The sequence below is a fragment of the Tachyglossus aculeatus genome, chromosome 3 (genome assembly GCF_015852505.1).
Source record: "Tachyglossus aculeatus isolate mTacAcu1 chromosome 3, mTacAcu1.pri, whole genome shotgun sequence".
NCBI classification, from domain to species: domain Eukaryota; kingdom Metazoa; phylum Chordata; class Mammalia; order Monotremata; family Tachyglossidae; genus Tachyglossus; species Tachyglossus aculeatus.
In genome coordinates, this window is record NC_052068.1 from 12,053,346 (window position 1) to 12,079,431 (window position 26,086).

At 50.0% G+C, this 26,086-nt stretch overlaps 2 protein-coding genes across 2 annotated transcripts in view; both read left to right on the forward strand.

Annotated features, from left to right (window-relative positions):
* Positions 1-15,170, forward strand: part of PAOX (polyamine oxidase) — a 30,770-nt gene extending 15,600 nt beyond the window's left edge. Inside the window, exons 4-7 of the mRNA XM_038743319.1 lie at positions 433-685; positions 2,158-2,270; positions 9,541-9,698; positions 14,707-15,170. Coding sequence (XP_038599247.1) covers positions 433-685; positions 2,158-2,270; positions 9,541-9,698; positions 14,707-15,006 — 824 coding nt within the window. The 3' untranslated portion in view covers positions 15,007-15,170. The remainder of the gene's footprint in view (positions 1-432; positions 686-2,157; positions 2,271-9,540; positions 9,699-14,706) is intronic.
* A 5,736-nt stretch (positions 15,171-20,906) lies between these two features.
* MTG1 (mitochondrial ribosome associated GTPase 1) overlaps positions 20,907-26,086 on the forward strand; it is a 35,111-nt gene continuing 29,931 nt past the window's right edge. Inside the window, exons 1-2 of the mRNA XM_038743514.1 lie at positions 20,907-21,034; positions 23,107-23,171. Of these exons, the coding sequence (XP_038599442.1) occupies positions 20,935-21,034; positions 23,107-23,171 (165 nt within the window). The 5' untranslated portion in view covers positions 20,907-20,934. The remainder of the gene's footprint in view (positions 21,035-23,106; positions 23,172-26,086) is intronic.

Below are 26,086 nucleotides of genomic sequence, written 5' to 3' on the forward strand. Positions count from 1 at the left end.
CAAGTCACTTCACTTCTCTGAGCCTCAGTTCCCTCAGCTGAAAAATGGGGGTTAAGACTGTGAACCCCATGTGGGACAGGGACTGGGTCCAACCTGATTTGCTCGTATGTACCCAAGTTCTCGGTACGGTACCTGACACGTAGTAAGCGCTTAACAAATTCCATAATTACCATTGTTGTCATTAGGTCAGAGGTCAGGCGATGAGCGAGGGAAGGAGAATAGAGCTGAGGATTCAGCGGTCAGCCGAGGGTGGCCCTTTTCATCATCGGTGGTACTTATTGAGTGCTCGCTGTGTGCAGAGCACTGGACTAAGCACTCCGGTCCTTTCCGTCTTGTTCCCTTCACTGAGGGTTTCTGCGGGGGGGCGTGTGGGTGGGGGTGTCTCAGAGCAATCCGTCCGGGCCGCTCTCACGGCCTTCGCGTTCCCCGCAGGTGTTCTCAAGGAGAAGCAGGACAGTCTATTCCAGCCTCCCCTACCGCTTCCCAAAGCAGAAGCCATCAGGAAAATAGGCTTCGGGACCAACAATAAAATCTTCCTGGAGTTCGAGGAGCCGTTCTGGGAGGCGGACTGCCAGCAGATCGAGCTGGTGTGGGAGGACACCTCGCCCCTCGTCGACGTCCCCTCCGACCTGAAGGACACGTGGTTCCAGAAGCTCATTGGATTCCTGGTCTTGCCGCCCTTCGAGTACGCAGCCGTGTTCCCTCCCCTCAGGGAGCTGCCGCCTTCGGGCAGCAGCCCGAGGGGCCCAAGATGCAGGAAAGCTTCCTAGAAACCCACCTAGACCCCACTCGGAGACACTGAGGGGTGACAAGCTGCGTGGCTCGGTGGGAAAGAGCCCGGGTTTGGGAGTCAGAGGTCGTGGGTTCTAATCCAGGCTCTGCCACTTATCAGCTGTGTGGCTTTAGGCACGTCACTTCACTTCTCTGGGCCTCAGTGACCTCACTAAGACTGTGAGCCCCACACAGGACAACCTGATTACCTTGTATTTACCCCAGCGTTTAGAGCCCGCTGTTGGGTAGGGACCGTCTCTATATGTTGCCAACTTGTACTTCCCAAGCGCTCAGTGCAGTGCTCTGCACACAGTAAGCGCTCAATAAATACGATTGAATGAACAGTGCTTGGCACATGGTAAGCGCCCAATAAATACCATCATTATTATTATTATTGTTATTATCAAGAGGGGGCTCAGGCAAGATAATAATAATAATTGTGGTATTTGTTAAGCACTTACACTACGTACAAGCAAGTCCCTTTCCCACATAGGGCTCACAGTCTTAATCCACATTATACAGTTGAGGGAACTGAGGCCCAGAGAAGTGAAGTGAATTGCCCAAGGTCATACCGCAGGCAAGAGGCAGGGTCAGAATTCGAACCCAGGTCCTTCCGACTCCCAGGCCTGGGCTGTGTCCACCAGGCCATTTCTAGACTGTGCGCCCGCTGTGGACAGGGATGGTCTCTATTTGTTGCTGAATTGCACTTCCCAGGCGCTTAGTACAGTGCTCTGCACACAGTAAACGCACAATAAATACGACTGAATGAATGAATGTGCCTTTAATAATAATAATGATGGCATTTGTTCAGTGCTTACTATGTGCGAAGCACTGTTCCAAGCGCTGGGAAGGATACAAGGTAATCAGGTTGTCCCACGTGGGGCTCACAGTCTTAATCCCCATTTTCCAGATGAAGTAACTGAGGCTCAGAGAAGTTAAGTGACTTGCCCAAGGTCACACAGCAGACATGATGATGATGGCATTTGTTAAGCACTTACTATGTGCAAAGCACTGTTCTAAGCGCTGGGGAGGTTACAAAGTGATTAGCTTGTCCCATGTGGGGCTCACAGTCTTCATCCCCATTTTCCAGATGAGGGAGCTGAGGCACAGAGAAATGAAGTGACTTACCCAAAGTCACACAGCTGACAGGTGGCTGAGCCGGGATTTGAACCCATGACCTCTGACTCCCAAGCCTGGGCTCTTTCCACTGAGCCACGCTGTTTCTCCAATAAGCCTTTGAAGGGTGGGAGAATAATTGTAGAGACCCCCCCGCACCAGGCCTGTGCTCTTTCCACTGGGCCACGCCGCTTCTCTGTGTCCCAAGATGCCTTCTCGCATTTCCTGCCGGCATCCACCGTTCATTTCAGGGGCTTTCTCTCCCCACAGGACCGGGCACGTTCTCTGCGGGTTCATTGCCGGCCAGGAATCCGAATTCATGGAAACCCTTTCCGACGAGGAAGTGCTTTCCTCTCTCACGCAGGTCCTCCGGAGAATGACAGGTATGCGGTCCGCTGCGGACCCGAAAATAAAAGGGAGGCGTGAGGGATGGGCCGTCCACGAAAGGGGACGCAGAAGCACGCTGTGGAGGCCTATCCTGGGGTCTCCCCAAATTGCAGGAATTGCGGACTTCAGGGTCTGATCCGAGCTGGGAGACGGGAGGGGATGGGACGATTCCTTAGGAATGTTTAGCTGTGTTTGCGTGTTGGGGGCCGGTCTGTCGTCGGTGGAAAAGGGAGGGCGTTCTTCATTCAACCGGTGGTATCTGTTGAGCGCTTACTGTGTGCAGAGCACCGTACTAAGCTCCATGGAGAGCGCAGTGTAACAGAGATAGTAGAGACGTCCCCTGCCCACAACGAGCTTTCAGTCTTCAAAGGAAAACACCCCAAACTCTTCTTCCACCCACCTCTCTTTTCCTGAGCCCTATCCGTGTTTGCCGTCCTACTCCGGAGAACGTGCGTATTTTTTCTTAGGCCAGTCCCTTCCACAGTTTGCCGACTTCGGTGTTTCTACAGGGAAAAAGAGTCCGGTGTACATCTCGCTCTCGGAGAGGAGGGCCCCGGTTCCAACCCGCTTGGGTTTCCCAATAGGCTCCTTATGCGGCCATCGTTATCATCATCAATCGTATTTATCGAGCGCTTACTGTGTGCAGAGCACTGGACTAAGCGCTTGGGAAGTACAAGTTGGCAACGTATAGAGACGGTCCCTACCCAAAAGTGGGCTCACAGTCTAGAAGGGGGAGACAGAGAACAAAACGAAACATATTAACAAAATAAAATAAGTAGAATAAATATGTACAAGTAAAATAAATACATAGAGTAATAAATATGTACAAACATATATACATATATACTCCATATGTACAAACATATATACATCTTGCTCTCAGAGAGGAGAGCCCCGGTTCCAACCCGCTTGGGTTTCCCAATAGGCCCCTTATACGGCCATCGTTATCATCAATCGTATTTATTGAGCGCTTACTGTGTGCAGAGCACTGGACTAAGCGCTTGGGAAGTACAAATTGGCAACATATAGAGACAGTCCCTACCCAACAGTGGGCTCACAGTCTAAAAGGGGGAGACAGAGAACAAAACCAAACATACTAACAAAATAAAATAAATAGAATAGATATGTACAAGTAAAATAAATAAATAGAGTAATATCCGGTCAGGGCTCACACTCTGCCAAGCACTGTGCTTCTTGCTGGGGTAGATCCAGTCAGGGAGAGACACAGCCTGCGTCCCACCCAGGGCTCAAAGTCTAAAGGGGCGAACGGCTATTTAATTCTCATTTTACTGATGAGGAAACCGAGGCCCAGAGAAGTTAAATGACTTGTCCAAGGTCTCACACAGCAGGGAGGAGAACCCAGGTCTCTTGACTCTTCGTGCTGTACTTTTTCCACCAGGACACATTGTGTTGTTACTGCTTTCCACTTCATCCTCAGAACATCTCACATCCCAAAGGTCTGCCCCCCTTAGTCCCGGAGTCCTGTGTGGGACAGGGACTGATCTGATTGTATTGTCCCTTCCAATCAATCAATCAATCAATCAATCATATTTATTGAGCGCTTACTATGTGCAGAGCACTGTACTAAGCGCTTGGGAAGTACAAATTGGCAACATATAGAGACAGTCCCTACCCAACATTGGGCTCACAGTCTAAAAGGGGGAGACAGAGGAAAAAAAAAAAAAACCAAACATACTAACAAAATAAAATAAATAGAATAGATATGTACAAGTAAAATAAATAAATAAATAGAGTAATAAATATGTACAAACATATACATATATACAGGTGCTTAGCACAGTGCTTGGCCCTTAATATTCATTCATTCATTCATTGTCGTATTTATTGAGCGCTTACCGTGTGCAGAGCACTGTACTCCTAATGATAATTGTGGGATTTGTTAAGCGCTTCCTATATGCCGGGCACTGCTGTAAGTGGTGGAGCAGATACAAGATATCAGATCGGACACAATTCTCGGTCCCACACGGGGCTCACAGTCAGAATCCCCATTTTACAGATAGGGAACTAAGGCTCAGAGAAGTGAAGCGACTTGCCCCAGGTCACACAGCAGACAAGCGACGGAGCCGGGATTAGAACCTGGGGCCTTTGGACTCCCAAGCCCGTGCCCTACCCACCGGGCCACGCTGCTTAACAAATACCCCGATTATCGTTGGCACGAAGCACAGTGCTTGGCAGAGTGTAAGCCCTGACCGGATATTACTCTATTTATTTATTTATTTATTTATTTTACTTGTGCATATCTATTCTATTTATTTTATTTTGTTAGTATGTTTGGTTTTGTTCTCCGTCTCCCCCTTTTAGACTGTGAGCCCACTGTTGGGTAGGGACTGTCTCTATATGTTGCCAATCTGTACTTCCCAAGCGCTTAGTACAGTGCTCTGCACACAGTAAGCGCTCAATAAATACGATTGATGATGATGATGATGATGATAAATTAAACTCTCCACCCCCAGAGTAAAATAAAACAGACCCAGAGGAGGGAAGTGGATCTTTCTGTCAGAATTGTCCCTCTGAGCCCGTTAATTATCTGTTAATCAATGGGCAGAAAGGGCCCAATGGCTAAAATCCCGGCCACCTGGGCTTTCTGTCCTGGCTCCCAGTGCCTCTCGTTGTGGAAACTTAAGCGCTTAGTACAGTGCTCTGCACACAGTAAGCGCTCAATAAATACGATTGATTGATTGATTGAAACTGCTCATCCTGCGAGACGGAAAGGCCACCGGCCTCCAAGCTCTTTGCGGACAGGGAATGTGTCCACCACATCTGCTGTAGCGCGCTCTCCCTAGCCCTCAGTACAGTGCTCTGCACCCGAGCCCGTTGTTGGGTAGGGACCGTCTCTATATGTTGCCGACTTGTACTTCCCAAGCGCTTAGTACAGTGCTGTGCACACAGTAAGCGCTCAATAAATCCGATTGATTGATTGTACTTCCCAAGTGCTGTGCACACAGTAAGCGCTCAATAAATATGACTGAATGTGAATAAATGCCATTGGTTGATTGACTGAGGGAATGTGCCTGCCAATTCATTCGTTCAAGCGTATTTATCGAGCGCTTACTGTGTGCAGAGCACTGTACTAAGCGCTTGGGAGAGTACAAGTTGGCAACATATAGAGACGGTCCCTACCCAACAGTGGGCTCACAGTCTAGAAGGCTGTTGTACCATACTCTTCCCAGCACTTAGTACAGTGCTCTGCACGTGGCGCTTAAATAATATGATTGCTCGATTGAGGGAGGAGCAGTGTGGCTCAGTGGCAAGAGCCCGGGCTTGGGAGTCAGAGGTCATGGGTTCGAATCCCACTCCACCACATGTCTGCTGTGTGACGTTGGGCAAGTCACTTCTCTGAGCCTCAGTTCCCTCATCTGTAAAATGAGGATTAAGACTGTGATCCCCACGTGGGACAACCTCATCACCTTGTATCCCCCCCAGCGCTTAGAACAGTGCTTTGCACATAGTAAGCGCTTAACAAATGCCATCATTATTATTATTATTATTATTTCTGTTGTACCCTACTCTTCCCAGCGCTTAGTACAGTGCTCTGCACATGGCGCTCCATAAATACAATCGATTGCTTGATTGAGGGAGGAGCAGCGTGGCTTAGTGGCAAGAGCCCGGGCTTGGGAGTCAGAGGTCGTGGGTTCTAATCCCGGCTCCGCCACTTGTCAGCTGTGTGTGACCTTGGGTAAGTCACTTCACTTCTATGAGACTCTTAGTTACCTCATCTGTAAAATGGGGATTAAGACTGTGAGCCCCACGTGGGACAACCTGATTACCTTGTATCCTCCCCCGCCAACCCAGTGCCTAGAACAGAGCGTGGCACATAGTAAGCACTTAACAAATACCATCATTATTATTATTGTGTGTCTGCCAGTTATGTTGTATTGTGCTCTCACTAGTACTCAGTACAGTGCTTTGCACATAGTAAGCGCTTAACAAATACTGTCATCATAGTAAGTGCTCAATAAATACCACTGACGATGATGAAATGGCAAATCTCCAGGGAGCTGTTGTCATTCACTCATTCAGTCATATTTACTGAACACTTACTGGGTGCAGAGCACTGTACTGAGCGCTTGGGAGGGTACAGTAGAACAATAAACATGATACATTCGCAGCCCACAATGAGTTTACAGTTTAGAGGCAGAGACAGACATTAATATGCACTAAAAATTTGAAGTCAGTTGTATTTATTGAGCACTTACTATGTGCAGAGCACTGTATTATGCTCTTGGGAGAGTACGCTATATCAATAAACAGACACATTCCCTGCCCACAATGAGCTTACAGTCTGAGGGGGAGGCAGACATTGATATATGTGAATAATTTTAAATCAGTCATGTTGATTGATCACTTGCTGTGAGCAGAGCACTGTACTAAGCACTTGGGAGAGGACAATATAACATTCATTCAATCGTATTTATTGAATGCTTACTGCGTTTGGAGCACTGTACTAAGCGCTTGGGAAGTACAAGTTATAGAGACGGTCCCTACCCAACAGCGGGCTCGCAGCCTAGAAGGGGGAGACAGACAACAAAATGGAACATATTAACAAAATAAAATAAATAGAATAAATATGTACAAATAAAATAAATAAATAGAGTAATCAATCAATCAATCAATCATCTTTATTGAGCGCTTACTGTGTGCAGAGCACTGTACTAAGTGCTTGGGAAGTACAAGTTGGCAACATACAGAGACGGTCCCTACCCAACAGTGGGCTCACAGTCTAGAAGGGGGAGACAGAGAATAAAACAGAACATATTAACAAAATAAAATAAATAGAATAGATATGTACAAGTAAAATAAATAAATTAATAGAGTAATAAATATGTACAAACATATATACATATATACAGGTGCTGTGGGGAAGGGAAGGAGGTAAGGATGGAGAGGGGGAGGAGGGGGAGAGGAAGGAGGGGGTTAAATGCCATCATTATTATGCATTCATTCAATCGTATTTATTTATAACAGCAAACAGACACATTCCCTGCCCCCACTGAGCGTACGGTCTGAGGGGGAGGCAGACATTATTGAGCACTTCGTGCGTGCAGAGTATTGTACTAAGTGCTTGGAAGAGTAGGGTAATAAACAGAAAATTCCCTGCCCACAACGAGCCTACAGTCTAGAGGGGGAGACAGGCATTAATAAACACAGAAAATTTTAAATCAATCGTATTGATTGAGCGCTTCCTGCGCTCAGAGCATCGTCATCATCATCAATCGTATTTATTGAGTGCTTACTGTGTGCAGAGCACTGTACTAAGCGCTTGGGAAGTACAAGTTGGCAACATATAGAGACAGTCCCTACCCAACAGTGGGCTCACAGTCTAAAAGGGGGAGACAGAGAACAAAACCAAACATACTAACAAAATAAAATAAATAGAATAGATATGTACAAATAAATAAATAAATAAATAAATAGAGTAATAAATATGTACAAACATATATACATATATACAGGTGCTGTGGGGAAGGGAAGGAGGTAAGACGGGGGGGATGGAGAGGGGGACGAGGGGGAGAGGAAGGAAGGGGCTCAGTGTGGGAAGGCCTCCTGGAGGAGGTGAGCTCTCAGTAGGGCCTTGAAGAAGGAAGAGAGCTACCTTGGCGGGTGGGCAGAGGGATTGGGGGCATTCCAGGCCTGGGGGATGACGTGGACCGGGAGTCGATGGCGGGACAGGTGAGAACGAGGCCCAGTGAGGAGATTAGCAGCAGAGGAGCGGAGGGTGCGGGCTGGGCTGGAGAAGGAGAGAAGGGAGGTGAGGGAGGAGGGGGCGAGGGGATGGACAGCCTTGAAGCCCAGGGTGAGGAGTTTCTGCCTGATGCGCAAATTGATTGGTAGCCACTGGAGATTTTTGAGGAGGGGAGTAACATGCCCAGAGTGTTTCTGGACAAAGATAATCCGGGCAGCAGCATGAAGTATGGACTGAAGTGGGGAGAGACACGAGGATGGGAGATCAGAGAGAAGGCTGGTGCAGTAGTCCAGACGGGATAGGATGAGAGCTTGAACGAGCAGGGTAGTGGTATGGATGGAGAGGAAAGGGCGGATCTTGGCAATGTTGAGGAGCTGAGACCGGCAGGTTTTGGTGACGGCTTGGATGTGAGGGGTGAATGAGAGAGCGGAGTCGAGGATGACACCAAAGTTGCGGGCTTGTGAGACGGGAAGGATGGTAGTGCCGTCAACAGAGATGGGAAAGTCAGGAGAGGGCAGGGTTTGGGAGGGAAGACAAGGAGTTCAGTCTTCGACATGTTGAGCTTTAGGTGGCGGGCAGACATCCAGGTGGAGATGTCCTGAAGGCAGGAGGAGATGGGAGCCTGGAGAGATGGGGAGAGAGTGGGGGCAGAGATGTAGATCTGAGTTTCATCAGCGTAGAGATGATAGTTGAAGCCGTGGGAGCGAATGAGGTCACCAAGGGAGTGAGTGTAGATTGAGAACAGAAGGGGACCAAGCACTGAACCTTGGGGAACCCCCACAGTAAGAGGATGGGAGGGGGAGGAGGAGCCTGTAAAAGAGACTGAGAATGAATGACCGGAGAGATAAGAGGAGAACCAGGAGAGGACGGAGTCTGTGAAGCCAAGGTCAGATAGCGTGTTGAGGAGAAGGGGGTGGTCCACCGTGTCGAAGGCAGCTGAGAGGTCGAGAAGGATTAGGATAGAGTATGAGCCATTGGATTTGGCAAGCAGGAGGTCATTGGTGACCTTTGAGAGGGCAGTTTCCGTGGAATGTAGGGGACGGAAGCCAGACTGGAGGGGATCGAGGAGAGAGTTGTTATTGAGGAATTCTAGGCAGCGAGTGTAGACAACTCGTTCAAGGAGTTTGGAAAGGAATGGTAGGAGGGATATGGGGCGATAACTAGAAGGTGAGGTGGGGTCAGGAGAGGGTTTTTTTTAGGATGGGAGAGACATGGGCATGTTTGAAGGCAGAGGGGAAGGAACCAGTGGAGAGTGAGTGGTTGAAGATGGAAGTTAAGGAGCGGAGAGGGGACGGAGTGAGAGATTTCATGAGATGAGAGGGAATGGGGTCAGAAGCACAGGTGGCCAGAGTAGCACTTGAGAGGAGCTCTGAGGAGCTCTGAGGATACTGCTGGGAAGGATGGGAGAGTAGCAGAGAGCGTTGAGAGCCGGGGGGCCTGGAGAAGGTGGGTAAGTGACTTTGGGGAGGTCAGACCATACTGCGCTGCAGGGAGAGTCCAGGAAAGGCCGGATCCCCCCGCCCCCCGAGGAGCTAACAACGGCCTGCATCTCTGGGGTCCAGGAAATCCACAGCTGCCGGCGCCCAAGAGCGTGTTGCGTTCCAAGTGGCACAGCGCTCCGTACACCCGCGGCTCCTACAGCTACGTGGCCGTGGGGAGCACCGGCGAAGACGTCGACCTGCTGGCCGAGCCCCTGCCCGCCGACGGCCCCAGCCCGCAGGTGAGCTCGCGCGCGGCCGCCCGGGTGGACGGACCCGAGGCCCGCCGGTCGCTTCGCTTCTCTGGGCCTCGGGGACCTCGTCCGTGACGGATCAGTCAATCAATCGGTCGTATTTACTGAGCGCTTACTGTGTGCAGAGCACTGTACTGAGCACTTGGGAAGTCCAAGTTGGCAACATATAGAGACGGTCCCTACCCAACAGTGGGCTCACAATCTAGAAGGGGGATTTAATACGCTGCTCTCCTAGTGGAGAGGGGTTCTGATCCCGGCACTTCCATTTGTTCTTTTAATTGTATTTATTGAGCGCTTACTGTGTGCAGAGCACTGTACTGAGCGCTTGGGAAGTCCAAGTTGGCAACCTATAGAGACAGTCCCTACCCAACAGTGGGCTCACAGTCTAGAATAATAATAATAATGGCATTTATTAAGCCCTTACTATGTGCAAAGCACTGTTCTAAGTGCTGGGGAGATTACAAGGTGAACAGGTTGTCATCATCATCATCATCAATCGTATTTATTGTGTGCTTACTGTGTGCAGAGCACTGTACTAAGCACTTGGGAAGTACAAGTTTGCAACATATAGAGACAGTCCCTACCCAACAGCGGGCTCACAGTCTAAAAGGGGGAGACAGAGAACAAAACCAAACATACTAACAAAATAAAATAAAGAGAATAGATATGTACAAGTAAAATAAATAAATAGATAAATAGAGTAATAAATATGTACAAACATATATACATATATACAGGTGCTGTGGGGAAGGGAAGGAAGGTTGTCCCATGTGGGGCTCACAGTCTTAATCCCCATTTTACAGATGAGGTAACTGAGGCACAGAGAAGTGAAGTGACTTGCCCAAAGTCACACAGCTGACAAGTGGCGGAGCCGGGATTTGAACCCATGACCTCTGACTCCAAAGCCCAGGCTCTTCCCACTGAGCCACGCTGCTTGTCAATGGGGATGGGGATTTAATACGCTGTTCTCCTAGTGGAGAGAGGTTCTGATCCCGGCACTTCCATTTGTTCTTTTAATTGTATTTATTGAGCGCTTACTGCGCGCGGCCCACTGTACTAAATGCTTGGGAGAGTACAAGGGAACCTAAACTGACAAATTCCCTGCCCACAACGAGTTCACAGTCTAGACCTTGGGCAAGTCACTTCCCATTGCTGGGCTTCAATGACCTCTAATCCCCCTTTTAGACTGTGAGCCCACTGTTGGGTAGGGACCGTCTCTATATGTTGCCAACTTGTACTTCCCAAGTGTTTAGTACAGTGCTCTGCACACAGTAAGCGCTCAATAAATACGATCGATCGATTGATTGATCTGTAAAATGAAGATTAAGACAGTGGGAGTCCCACGTGGGCCGGGGGCTGTGTCCAACCCAATTTACTTGTATCTACCCCAACGCTTAGTACAGCGACTGGCACACAGTAAGCGCTTAACAAATATCATTAGAAGAAAAAATACCTGTCCTCCCTCCGCTTTCGACCTTGAGCCCCATGTTGGACAGAGACTCTGTCTGACGTGTTGATCTTATATCTACCCCCAGTGCTCAGTCCAGCGCTGAGCACCGAGTAAGCACTTAACAAGTAACACTATTATTATTCCCTGGGCCTCCGTTTCCTCATCTATAAAATGGGGATTAAGTGTTTGAGGCCCATGTGGGACACAGATTGTGTCCAGCCTGATTAAAAAAAAAAAATAATGGCATTTATTAAGCGCTTACTATGTGCAAAGCACCGTTCTAAGCGCTGGGGAGGTTACAAGGTGATCAGGTTATCCCATGTGGGGCTCACAATCCTAATCGCCATTTTCCAGATGAGGGAACTGAGGCCCAGAGAAGTGAAGTGACTTGCCCAAAGTCACACAGCTGACAAGTGGTGGCGCTGGGATTTGAACCCACGACCTCTGACTCCAAAGCCCGGGCTCTTTCCACTGAGCCACGCTGCTTCTCTACCTGTATCTACCCCAGTGCATAAGATACCTGGCACATAAAACTGCGGAAATGAGAAGTTAACCGGGGAAAGTGTACTGGACGGGATGTCACTTCCAAAGGCCATTGCACATGGGGGCGGGGAGGGGACTGTGATCTGTCACATATGAAAGGGGAGGGTTTAAGCAAGAAGTGCTATTAGAGAAGCAGCGTGGCTCAGTGGAAAGAGCCCGGGCTTTGGAGTCAGAGGTCATGGGTTCTAATCCCGGCTCCGCCAATTGTCAGCTGTGTGACTTTGGGCGAGTCACTTCACTTCTCTGGGCCTCAGTGACCTCATCTGTAAAAGCAGTCTCAGTTCTTGGATTAAACCCCATCAGTGCTTAGTTAAACTGTCATTGTATGTGACTCTGCTGCCCAGTACAGTGGCTCTTTTTCCTCCAATGTATTATTCGCTCACAAAAACCTTCCCTTAAACTTAAGATGAGCACTGTAGTTCATTCATTCATTCATTCAATTGTATTTATTGAGCGCTTACTGTGTGCAGAGCACTGTACGAAGCGCTTGGGAAGTCCAAGTTGGCAACATATAGAGACGGTCCCTACCCAACAGCGGGCTCACAGTCTAGAAGGGGGAGACAGACAACGAAACAAAACATATTAACAAAATAAAATAGAATAAATATGTACAAGTAAAATAAATAGAGTAATAAATATGTACAAACATATATACATGTATACATATATACATCCAGCGTTTAGAACCGTGCTTTGCACATAATAAGCGCTTAATAAATGCCATTATTATTATTATTATATATATGTCCTCCCTCCTCTGGGGGCCGTGAGCCCCGTGTGGGACAGGGCCTGTGTCTGATGTGACGTAGAGAAGCAGCGTGGCTCAATGGAAAGAGCATGGGTTTAGGAGTCGGAAGGACCTGGGTTCTAATCCCGGCTCCGTCACTTGTCTGCTGTGTGACCTTGGACAAGTCACTTCACTGGGCCTCAGTTCTCTCATCTGGAAAATGGAGATTAAGACTGGGAGCCCCAGGTGGGACACGGACTGTGTCCAACCTGATTAACTTGTATCTACCCCAGTGCTTAGAACAGTTTCGACACATAGTGAGTGCTTAACAAATATTATTATTATTATTATTATTATTATTATTATTATTATTATTATTATTATTGCAGGTACGCCAGTGCTTAGCGCAGTGCTTGGCACATAGTAAGCACTTCATTCATTCATTATTTCAGTCATATTTCTTGAGCGCTTACCGTGTGCAGAGCACGGTACTGAGCCCTTGGGAGAGTACAATACAGCAATAAATGGGCACATTCCCTGCCCACAGCGAGCTTCCAGGCTAGCTTCACAAATCCCGGATTCTTACTATCGTGATCATTATCAGCGCCGCTGTTCCTATCGCCACGGAGAGCTCGTTCTGAGGGTGCCGCTGAGTCAGAAGCCCATGGGTTCTAATCCTGGCTCTTCCACTTATCTGCTGTGTGACCTTGGGCAAGTCACTTCGCTTCTCTGGGCCTCAGTTCCCTCATCTGTAAAATGAGGATTAAATTCATTCATTTATTTGATCGTATTTATTGAGCGCTTACTGTGTGTGGAGCACTGTACTAAGCGCTTGGAAAGTACAAATCGGCAACATATAGAGACGGTCCCTACCCAACAATGGGCTCACAGTCCGGGGGAGACAGACAACAAAACAAAACACGTAGACAGGTGTCAAGGTCGTCAGAACAAATAGAATTAAAGCTATATGCACACCATTAACAATAAATAGAATAGTAAATCTGTACAAATATATATACAAGTGCTGTGGGGAGGGGAAGGAAGTAGGGTCGGGGGGATGGGGAGGAGGAAAGGAAAAGGGGCTCAGTCTGGGAGGAGGCAGTGAGCTCTCAGTAGGGCTTTGACACATGTAGACAGGTATCAAAGTCTTCAGAACAAATAGAATTAAAGCTATATGCACATTAACAATCAATCAATCAATCAATCGTATTTATTGAGCGCTTACTATGTGCAGGGCACTGTACTAAGCGCTTGGGAAGTACAAATTGGCAACATATAGAGACAGTCCCTACCCAACAGTGGGCTCACAGTCTAAAAGGGGGAGACAGAGAACAAAACCAAACATACTAACAAAATAAAATAAATAGAATAGATATGTACAAGTTAAATAAATAAATAAATAAATAGAGTAATAAATATGTACAAACATATATACATATATACAGGTAATATAGGTATAAGTAATACCTGTGAAGCCCTGAAAATGCCAATCCCATGTAATAACATATTCTCCAGGTAGTTACAAATATCCTTTTTGTTAGTTGGCTCACAAAGGACTGTTTAAAAAATGTGGGTTCTGCAAAAATATTTTCCAATCTGATGTGGTTTGCCCCGTACAGACATTAATTTATTGTTTTGGAGGTCAGGGAGTCTTGTCTGCCAACTTTATTGTACTCAGGACTTGGTACAGTGCTCTGTACATAGCCCTCCATAAATACCATTATTGATTGAATCCTTCAACATATATATATATATAAAACATTATTGATTGAATCTTTCAACATATATATATATATATATATATATATATATATATATATATATATATATAGCCAACTTGTACTTCCCAAGCGCTTAGTACAGTGCTCTGCACACAGTAAGCGCTCGATAAATACGATTGATTGATTGATACAAGTGCTGTGGGGAGGGGAAGGAGGTAGGGTGGGGGGGGATGGGGAGGAGGAGAGGAAAAAGGGCTCAGTCTGGGAAGGCCTCTTGGAGGAATTGAGCTCTCATTCATTCAGTCGTATTTATTGAGCGCTTACTGTGTGCAGAGCACTGTACTAAGCTCCCAGTAGGGCTTTGAAGGGAGGAAGAGAGCTAGCTTGACGGATATGTGGAGGGAGGGCATTAAAGACTGTGAGCCGGACTGTTACCAACCCAATTTCCTTGTATCTACCCCGGCGCTTCGAACGGCGCCCGGCACATAGTAAGGGCTTAACAGATACCATCGTTATTAGTAGTATTATCAATCCCCTCTGCCTTGCCCTTGGAAGCACAGGTGCTGTTTGCTGGAGAAGCCACCCACCGCACGTTTTACTCCACCACCCACGGTGCCCTGCTCTCCGGCTGGAGGGAAGCCGACCGGCTCATCGGCCTGTACGACCCGGAGTCCCAGCAGCACAAGCCCAGACTCTGAGGCCCCCAGCTCCCCGCCGGCACCCCGCTTCGGGCTCCCTCTCCCTCTCCACTTGCCCCGACAACCACCCGCTCGCCTCCCGTTAGCCTTCCCGTCCGATCGCCAGATCCTTCCTCTCGCCCGGCCCTGGCTCTCCGTCGGAATCCTAGCAGGGTAACCCTTCTGCTCTTCGTAACTTTTATCCCTTGAACCCGTCGCTCTTCCCGCTCTTCGAAGCCAACTGGAACGGCCGACCCTTCCTGGCCTGGAAACTGGAAATAACAAAAGATCCGGCCACTCGGACACGCAAAATATCGCCCAAGCATAAAGTATTTAAAAGCGTGGGTTTCTCCCGTCTGTCTTTCGGTCTCGAAAAGAGTGGAACGCTTCTGGAGCGTTTTGTCTTCCTCGTCATCGAAATTGGGTTGGGTGGTTCTTCTCCAGTCAGCAATACCTCTAGGGAGGAAATGGAGTTTCAAAGTCAGGGAGGGAGCTGAGGCGTGAGGATGTTTGTGTAGCCTGAACTCCTGTTTTCACAATCTCCACGCTTTGGGCGGCGAGGGTCGGAGGAGCAGGTGATGAGGTAAGTACAGCCAGACTAAGGGACTTCTACTTGTGGAGGAATTTGGTTTTTGGTTTTTTTTTTTTTCTTTGAGAAGCAGCCTGATCCGGTGGAAAGAGCGTGGTTCTGGTAATGATAATAATGATGGTATTTGTTAAGCGCTTATTATGTCCCAGGCACTGTTCTAAGCGCTGGGGTAGATACAAGGCAATCAGGTTGTACACAGTCCCTGTCCCACGTGGGGCTCACAGGGCCCATCCCCATTTTGCAGATGAGGTAACTGAGGCCCAGAGAAGTGAAGTGACTTCCCGAAGGTCACACAGCAGACAAGTGGCAGAGGCGGGATTAGAACCCATGACCTTCTGAATCCCTGGTGGACTCTAGCCACTACGCCGTGTTGCTTCTCTAGTCAGAGGGCCTGGCTCCTAATCCCGGCTCTGTCACTTCCCTGCTTGGTGACCTTGGGCAAGTCACTTGAGCCTGGGCTTTGGAATCAGAGGTCATGGGTTCAAACCCAAGCTCTGCCAATTGTCAGCAGTGTGACTTTGGGCAAGTCATTTAACTTCTCTGGGGCTCAGTTACCTCATCTGGAAAATGGGGATTAAGACTGTGAGCCCCCCGTGGGACAACCTGATCACCTTGTAACCTCCCCAGCACTTAGAACAGTGCTTAGCACATAGTAAGCGCTTAATAAATGCCATAATTATTATTATTATTATTATTGTAAACTCCCAGCGCTTAGAACAGTGCTTTGCACATAGTAAGTGCTTAATAAATGCCATTATTATTATTATTATTATTATTCACCACACCTCAGTTTCCTCATCTGTTCAATAGGGATTCAATCCCTGTTCTCCCTCTGATTTAGACTGTGAGCCCCCCCGGCACACGGGGTCTGGGCCTCACCTAATTAACTTGTAGTAAAATAATAATAATAATAATGATGGCATTTATTAAGCGCTTACTATGTGCAATGCACTGTTCTAAGCGCTGGGGAGGTTACAAGGTGATTAGATTGTCCCACGGGAGACTCACAGTCTTCATCCCCATTTTCCAGATGAGGTAACTGAGGCCCAGAGAAGTGAAGTGACTTGCCCAAAGTCACCCAGCTGACAACTGGCGGAGCCGGGATTTGAACCCATGACCTCTGACTCCAAAGCCCGGGCTCTTTCCACTGAGCCACGCTGCTACTGTGTATCAAGCATAGCCACAAAATGGGGTTAAAGCAGCTGTCCTCCCTTGGTTAGAGAATAATAATTGTTATTGTTATTATTATTATTATTCTGAAATGGGAAGAGGGCACAGGGCTGTCTGCTGCTGGAGAGGTCTCAGAAATATTCTGTTCTGGGACCCCAGACTCTGTCCTTTCTCCCTTCGGCTGTCTTGCCATTTGTGCCTCCGAGCACGGGAAAACTGGATGAGAGAGTGTCAGTGACGCCACCCTCACCGCAACATCTAAAACAGCTCAAGTTCACGTCTTATTAGGAGTAAAAGGGCGTACCTTTCCCCTCCTCAATCGTTGGTGTGGGACTAATGTTCACTTGAAGTTCAAGAGCCTAGAAACGATGCACGACTAAATTTTCCTGGATCAAGTTTGCAAGTGATTTTCTAATGATGGCATTTGTGAAGCGCTTACTGTGTGCCAAGCACTCTTCTAAGCACTAGGGTAGATACAAGGTAACCAGGTTGTCCCGTGTGAGGCTCACAGTCTTCATCCCCATTTTCCAGATGAGGAAACTGAGGCCCAGAGAAGCAAAGTGACTTGCCCAAGGTCACACAGCAGCCAGGATTAGAACCCATGACCTTCTGACTCCGAAGCCCGGGCTTTATTCACTACGCCATGCTGCTTCTCAATGACACACAAACTGGAGATGACAGGCTCAGTTTTGATGGTGTCAGCTTTAAACCACAGGACAACTCGGCAACTGCGAATGAAACAGCCTCTTAGTAATAAAGTAATAATAATAATACTTGCGGTACTTTCTAAGTGCTTACTTTGTCTCTTTTAGACTGTGAGCCCACTGTTGGGTAGGGACTGTCTCTATGTGTTGCCAATTTGTGCTTCCCAAGCGCTTAGTACAGTGCTCTGCACATAGTAAGCGCTCAATAAGTACGACTGATTGATTTGTATTGAGTTGAGTGCTGGGGTGGATAGAAGATAATCAGGTGGGACACAGTCTCTCTCCCTGATGGGGTTCACCGTCAAAGGAGAAACAGAGTGGGCTATAGGGGAAGCAGCGCAGGCCTGGGAGCCATTCATTCATTCATTCAATCGTATTTATTGAGCGCTTACTGTGTGCAGAGCACTGTACTAAGCGCTTGGGAAGTCCAAGTTGGCAACATATAGAGACGGTCCCTACCCAACGGCGGGCTCACAGTCTAGAAGGGACAGAGGGCCTGGTTTCAATCCTGGCTGTGTCATTTACTTGTTGTGTGACCTTAGGCAAGTCACTGAACTGCTTTGCGCTTCAGTTCCCTCATCCGTAAAATAGGGGTGAGATACTTGTTCTCTCTCCTACTTTTTTTTTTTTAATGGCATTTATTAAGCGCTTACTATGAGTCCTATGTAACCCATTTATTTTGTATCTACCCCAGTGCTTGGCATAGAGTAAACGCTAAACAACTGCCTGGAGCTTTGTACATATTTATTACTCTATTTATTTATTTATTTAATTTGACTTGTACATATCTATCCTATTTATTTTATTTTGTTAGTATGTTTGGTTTTGTTCTCTGTCTCCCCCTTTTAGACTGTGAGCCCACTGTGAGCCCACATATATACAGCACCTGTATATATGTATATATGTTTGTACGTATTTATTACTCTATTTATACATATTTATTCTATTTATTTTATTTTGTTAATGTGCTTTGTTTTGTTGTCTGTCTCCCCCTTCTAGACTGTGAGCCCGCTGTTGGGTAGGGACTGTCTCTATATGTTGCCAATTTGTACTTCCCAAGCGCTTAGTACAGTGCTCTGCACATAGTAAGCGCTCAATAAATACGATTGATGATGATGATGATGGAGCTTAGAACAGCCCTTGGCACATAGTAAGCGCTTAACAGATACCATCATCAGCATCATTACAATTACTATAGTTATTATAATTAATAAGGAGGTTGAACAATCAATCAATGGAATCTACCGAGTGTTTACTGTGACTGTAGTAAATGCTTGGGAGAGTGCAATAAAACAAGGGTTGGTAGACCTGTTCCCTGCCCACAAAGTTTACGGTCTAGGAGAGACAGACATTAACTTGAAAAGCAATGTGGCCTAGTGGAAAGAGCCTGGGTGTCAGAGCATCTGGGTTCTAATCCTGGGTCTGCAGTGTGGCCTTGGGCAAGCCACTTTGCTCTTCCAAGCCTCAGTTGCCTCATCTGTAAAATGGGGATAAAAATCCTACTCCCTCCTAGTTAGAGAGTATGTCCAACCTGATTTACTTGTATGTATCCCGGGGTTGAGAACAGTGCTTGGCACGTACAAAAGGGCTTAACGTTATAATAATAATAATAATTTTGGTATTTGTTAAGTGCTTACTATGTGCAAAGCACTGTATGTACTCTGGGGTTGAGAACAGTGCTTGGCACGTAGAAAGTGCTTAACATGTTATAATAATAATAATAATTTTGGTATTAAGTGCTTACGATGTGCGAAGCACTGTTCTAAATGCTGGGGAGGATACCAGGTGATCGGGTTGTCCCACGTGGGGCTCACAGTCTTCACCCCCATTTTTACAGATGAGGTAACTGAGGCCCAGAGAAGTGAAGTGACCTGCCCAAAGTCACACAGCTGACAGTTGGTGGAGCTGGAATTTGAACCCATGACCTCTGACTCCCAAGCCAGGGCTCCTTTTGATGGTATTTGTTAAACACTTACTATGTGCAAAGCACTGTTCTAAGCGCTTGGGGGGATACAAGGTGATCAAGTTGTCCCATGTGGGGCTCACAGAGGTAATTGAGGCTCAGAGAAGTGAAGTGGCTTGCCCAAGGTCACACAGTGGACAGGTGGCAGAGCCGGAATTCGAACCCACGACCTCTGACTCCAAAGCCCGGGCTCTTTCCACTGAGCCACGCTGGGCTTCTTGTTTTCACTGTTATAGTAACAATAGTTATTAGTAATATAGATTAGATACGCATATAAATTCTGTGGGGCAGATAGAGAGCCCTGGCTTGGAAGCCAGAGGTCATGGGTTCCAGTCCCACTCTGCTACACGTCTGTTGTGTGACCTTGGGCGAGTCACTTGACTTATCTGTTTGTACGTATTTATTACTCTATTTTACTTGTACGTATTTATTCTATTTATTTTATTAATATGTTTCGTTTTGTCGTCTGTCTCCCCCTTCTAGACTGTGAGTCCGCTGTTGGGTAGGGACCGTCTCTCTACGTTGCCAACTTGGACTTCCCAAGCGCTCAATAAATACGATTGAATGAATTTCTAGACTGTGGGCCCACTGTTGGGTAGGGACCGTCTCTCTATATGTTGCCAACTTGGACTCCCCAAGCGCTTAGTAAGTGCTCTGCACACCGTAAGCGCTCAATAAATACAATTGATTGATTGATTGATTGATTGAATTTCTAGACTGTGAGCCCACTGTTGGGTAGGGACTGTCTTTCTATATGTTGCCAACTTGGACTTCCCAAGCGCTTAGTACAGTGCTCTGCACACTGTAAGTGCTCAATAAATATAATTGATTGATTGATTGATTGATTGAATTTCTAGACTGTGAGCCCACTGTTGGGTAGGGACCGTCTCTGTGTTGCCAACTTGGACTTCCCAAGCGCTTAGTACAGTGCTCTGCACACAGTAAGTGCTCAATAAATACAATTGATTGATTGAATGAATTTCTAGACTGTGAGCCCACTGTTGGGTAGGGACTGTCTCTCTATATGTTGCCAACTTGTACTTCCCAAGCGCTTAGTACAGTGCTCTGCACACTGTAAGCGCTCAATAAATATAATTGATTGATTGATTGATTGATTGAATTTCTAGACTGTGAGCCCACTGTTGGGTAGGGACCGTCTTTCTATATGTTGCCAACTTGGACTTCCCAAGCGCTTAGTACAGTGCTCTGCACACCGTAAGCGCTCAATAAATGCGATTGAAAGAGTGAGTGAATGAATGAGTCTGGGCCTCAGTTCCCTCATCTGTAAAATGGGGATGGAGACTGTGAGGCCCACGTGGGACAACCTGATTATCTCGTATGTACCCCAGCGCTTAGAACAGTGCTTGGTGCATAGGAAGCGCTTAACAGATGCTATCGTCATCATTATTATGATGATTATTGTGACTGTTATTATTATTAAATGGGCCGCGAGGGCCGGCCGACCGGAAGTGGGCCGCGCGACCGGAAGTGGGCCGTGAGGGCCAAGCCCCGCCCCCCCGCCCCGGCGACCAATGGGACGGAAGGCCCCGGCCGGGCTCTCGCGAGATCCCAGCCTGGCCCGGCCTGGCCTGCCGTCGGCGTCCGGCGGCGGCGGCGGCGGCGCCCGCGCATGCGCCGCTGGTGCGGGCGGGCCGTGGCCCGGGCGTCCCGTCGGGGAGGATGAGGCTGTGGGGGTGGGCGCTGCGGGCCGCCCAGAGGGACGGCTTCCCCCTGCACGGACACCCCGTGGCGCGCTGGTTCCCGGGACACATGGCCAAAGGTCAGGGACCGACGGGCCGACCGACGGGACGGGCGGGCGGGCGGGCGGACCGACGGACGGAGGGAGGGAGGGCGGCCGGCCGGCGCGGGCCCGAGCCCCGGCCCTGTCCTGCTCGTCGGTGCCCCTAGCGCCCCCTGCCGGCGGTGGACGCCCCCCTTCAGTCCCGGCGGGGACCGTCGGTTCCTTTAGCGCCCTCTGGCGGCCGCGCTCCGCCCCGGCCGTGCCCGTCGGTGCTCAGAGCGCCCCCTGGCGGCCGCGCTCCCCCCTGCGGTGCCCGTCGGTGCCCACAGCGCCCCCTGGCGCCCCCCCCCGCAGTGTCCGTCGGTGCCCATAGCGCCCTCTGGCGGCCGTGCTCTGCCCCTGCGGTACCTGTCGGTGACCATAGCGCCCACTGGCGGCCGCGCTCCCCCCCCCGCGATGCCCATCGGTACCCATAGCGCCCCCTGGTGGTCGCACTCCCCCCTCCCCAGCCCGTCGGTGCCCAGAGCGCCCCCTGGCGGCCGCGCTCCCCCCCCTGCGGTGCCCGTCGGTGCCCACAGCGCCCCCTGGCGGCTCCCCCCCCCAGCAGTTCCGTCGGTGCCCATAGCGCCCTCTGGCGGCCGTGCTCTGCCCCTGCGCTACCTGTCGGTGACTAGCGCCCACTGGCGGCCGCGCTCCCCCCCCCCGCGATGCCCATCGGTACCCATAGCGCCCCCTGGTGGTCGCACTCCCCCCTTCCCAGCCCGTCGGTGCTCAGAGCGCCCCCTGGCGGCCGCGCTCCCCCCCGCGGTGCCCGTCGGTGCCCATAGCGCCCCCTGGCGGTCGTGCCCCCCCCGCCGTGCCCGTCGGTGACCATAGCGTCCCCTGGCGGCCGCGCTCCCCTATGCAGTGCCCAGAGCGCCCTCTGGCGGCCGTGCTCTGCCCCTGCGCTACCTGTCGGTGACCATAGCGCCCACTGGCGGCCGCGCTCCCCCCCCCCCCCGCGATGCCCATCGGTACCCATATCGCCCCCTGGTGGTCGCACTCCCCCCTTCCCAGCCCGTCGGTGCCCACAGCGCCCCCTGGCGGCTCCCCCCCGCAGTTCCGTCGGTGCCCATAGCGCCCTCTGGCGGCCGTGCTCTGCCCCTGCGCTACCTGTCGGTGACCATAGCGCCCACTGGCGGCCGCGCTCCCCCCCCCCCCCGCGATGCCCATCGGTACCCATAGCGCCCCCTGGTGGTCGCACTCCCCCCTTCCCAGCCCGTCGGTGCTCAGAGCGCCCCCTGGCGGCCGCGCTCCCCCCCCGCGGTGCCCCTCGGTGCCCATAGCGCCCCCTGGCGGTCGTGCCCCCCCCCCGCCGTGCCCATCGGTGACCATAGCGTCCCCTGGCGGCCGCGCTCCCCTATGCAGTGCCCATAGCGCCATCTGGCGGCCGCGCTCCGCCCCTGCCGTGCCCGTCGGTGCCCAGAGCGCTCCCCTCTGCCGTACCCGTCGGTTCCCAGAGCGCCCCCTGGCGGCCGCGCTCCGCCCCTGCTGTGCCCGTCGGTGCCCAGAGCGCCCCCTGGTGGCTGTGCCCCCTGCCATGCCCGTCGGTGCCCAGAGCGCCCCCTGGTGGCCACGCTCCCCCCTGCAGTGCCCGTTTGGGCCCATAGCGCCCCCTGGTGGCCGCGTCCCCCCCCCCCCCCCCCGCGGTGCCCGTCGGTGCCCTCAGCGCCCCCTGGCGGCCACGCTCCGCCCCTGCCATGCCCGTCGGTGCCAAGAGTGCCCCCTGGCGGCTGTGCCCCCCCCCGCCATGCTTGTCGGTGCCCAGAGCGCCCCCTGGCGGCCGCGCCCCCCCCCCGCAGTGCCCGTCGGTGCCCATAGCGCCCCCTGGCGGCCGTGCTCCGCCCCCTGCGGTGCCCGTTTGGGCCCATAGCGCCCCCTGGCGGCCGCGCTCCCCCCCCGCAGTGCCCTCAGCGCCCCCTGGTGGTCGCGCTCCCCCCTCCCCGCGGTGCCCTCAGCGCCCCCTGGCGGCTGCACTCCCCCTGAGCGGTGCCCACCAGCGGTGCCCGTCGGTGCCCATCGCATCCCCCGGTGTCAGCAGCCTTGGCGTCGGCGGGCTCGCTGTGTTTCAGGGCTGCGGAAGATGCAGAGCCTCCTGAAGGGGGTGGACGGCGTCATCGAGGTCCACGACGCCAGGATATCCTCCGGACCCCCCAGCGCTTACCCCGTGCGCACCGCCGGACTGAGCGCTTGGGAAGTCCAAGTTGGCCACATCTAGAGACGGTCCCTACCCAACGGCGGGCTCACAGGCTAGAGGGGGGAGACGGACAACAAAGCAAAACATGTGGACAGGTGTGTCAGGTCGTCAGAATAAAGAAAAATAAAGCTAGATGCGCATCATTAACAAAACAAGTAGAATAGTAAGTATGTGCCAAGTAAAATAGTGTAATAAATCTGTACAAGCATGTACAGGTGCTGTGGGGATGGGGAGAAGGAGAGAAAAAAGGCCTTTTTTCCCGCCCGCCCATCCACCAGCCGCTCCTATTGCACTTACTGTGTGCGCTGTACTGGACCGAGTGCTTGGGAAGTACAGTTCAGCAACAGACTCATTCAGCCGTATTAACTGAGCGCCTTCTGCGTGCAGAGCACTGGGCTAATAATAATAATAACGATAGCATTCATTAACTTATTCATTAATTTAATAATTAATAATAATTAATTGGCATTAACTTATTAATGTCGACTAAGCGCTCGACAATCTTAACGGATAGAGACGGTCCCTACCCAACAGTGGGCTCACGGTCTAGAAGAGGGGAGGCGGACAACAAAGCAAGTAGACAGGCGTCAATAGCATCAATATAAATCAGTAGAATTAGAGATGTATGCACATCATCATTCATTCAATCGTATTTATTGAGCACTTACTGCGTGCAGAGCACTGTACTAAGCGCTTGGGAAGTCCAAGTCGGCAACATAGAGAGACAGTCCCTACCCAACAACGGGCTCCCAGTCTAGAAGGGGGAGACGGACAACAAAGCAAAACATGGAGACGGGTTTCAAAATCATCAGAACAAATAGAATTATAGCTATATACGCATCGTTAGCAAAATAAATAGAATAGTAAATATGTACAAGTAAAATAAATAAAATGAATAGAATAATAAATATGTACAAATATACACCATAGCTGTGGGGCGGGGAGGGGAGGAGGAGCAGAGGAAAAGGGGGGCTTCATCGTCACCATGATGTTTACTTGTTTGGACGTCTGTCTCCCCCCACTAGACTGTAATCCAGTGTGGGTGCATATTCTCTCTTTATTGCTGTATTGTATCCATTAATAATAATAATAATAATATAATAATTGTGGTATCTGTTAAGCACTTAACTACACACCAGGCACTGTACTAAGCGCTGGGATGGATACAAGCAGATCGGATTGGACACAGCCCCCGTCTCACATGGGGCTCACAGTCTCCATCATTCGTTCACTCAATCGTATTTAATCCCCATTTTACAGATGAGGGGACTGAGGTCCAGTGAAGTGGCTTGCCCAAGATCATACAGCTGGCAAGTGGTGGAGCCGGGATTAGAACCCATGACCTTCTGACTCTGAGGCCCAAGCTCTATCCACTGGGCCATGGTGCGTCTCCTACATGCTGCTGCTTCTATGTGCTAAGCACGTAGAAGCGCTCAATAAATACGATTGAATGAATGAATGCCAAGCACTGTTTTAAGTGCTGGGATAATAATAATAATAATAATCATGGTGGTATTAAGCGCCTACTATGTACTGAGCACCGTTCTAAGCGCTGGGGAGGTTACAAGGTGATCAGGTCGCCCCACGGGGGGCTCACAGTCTTCATCCCCATTTTCCAGATGAGGTCACTGAGGCCCAGAGAAGTGAAGTGACTTGCCCAGAGTCACACAGCTGACAAGTGGCAGAGTCAGAATTATTCAGACACTGAATAATTCAGAATCTACCCCCCCGCCCCACAGCTTTGGTGTATATTTGTGCGTATTTATTATTCTATTTATTTTATTTATTTTACTTGTACATATTTTCTATTTATTTCGCTAATGATATGTATATAGCTATAATTCTATTAGTTCTGACGACTTTGAAGCCTGTCTCCACGTTTTGTTGTCCGTCTCCCCCTTCTAGACTGTGAGCCCGTTGTTGGGTAGGGACCGTCTCTGTATGTTGCCGACTTGTACTTCCCAAGCGCTTAGTACAGTGCTCTGCACGCAGTAAGCGCTCAATAAATACGATTGAATGAATGATCTGATTGCATCTATCCCAGCGCTTAGTACAGTGCCTGGCACATAGTAAGCACTTAGCAAACACCACATTTTTTGTTATTGTTTAGGAGTAGAACAGCAGTTTACCAATCAGTGGTATTTAGTGAGTGCTTACTATGCAGAGTACTAGCCTGAGAAAAGCCATTAATTGATCGGTGGTATTTATTGGGCGCTTCCTGTGCACTGAGCACTGGTCTAAGCACTTGGGAGATGACACTTTTAGACTGTGAGCCCACTGTTGGGTAGGGACTGTCTCTATGTGTTGCCAATTTGTACTTCCCAAGCGCTTAGTACAGTGCTCTGCACATAGTAAGCGCTTAATAAATACGATTGATTGATTGATTGGAGTTAGTGTCCCTGATCCCTGCCTCCAAGGAGCAATCCCTTGGTGGGGGCAGAACCTAGGTGCTTAGTACCGTGATTTGCACACAGTAAGCGCTCAGTAAATAATAATGATGGCATTTATTAAGGGCTTGCGATGTGCCAAGCACTGTTCTAAGCGCTGGGGAGGTTACATGGTGATCAGGCCGTCCCACGGGGGGGCTCCCATTTTCCAGATGAGGGAACTGAGGCCCAGAGAAGTGAAGTGACTTGCCCACAGTCACCCAGCTGGCAGTCGGCGGAGCCGGGATTTGAACCCATGGCCTCCGACTCCAAAGCCCGGGCCCTTTCCACCGAGCCGTGCTAATGCGATTGAATGAATAAAATAAATTAATAAGGCGACCAGTAAAGGATAAGGAGATGAATGGAAACGCTGAGGGGCTGGGAGTGACTGACTCCCAAATCGCTCCGAGGGTAGGGACTCAAACTTGT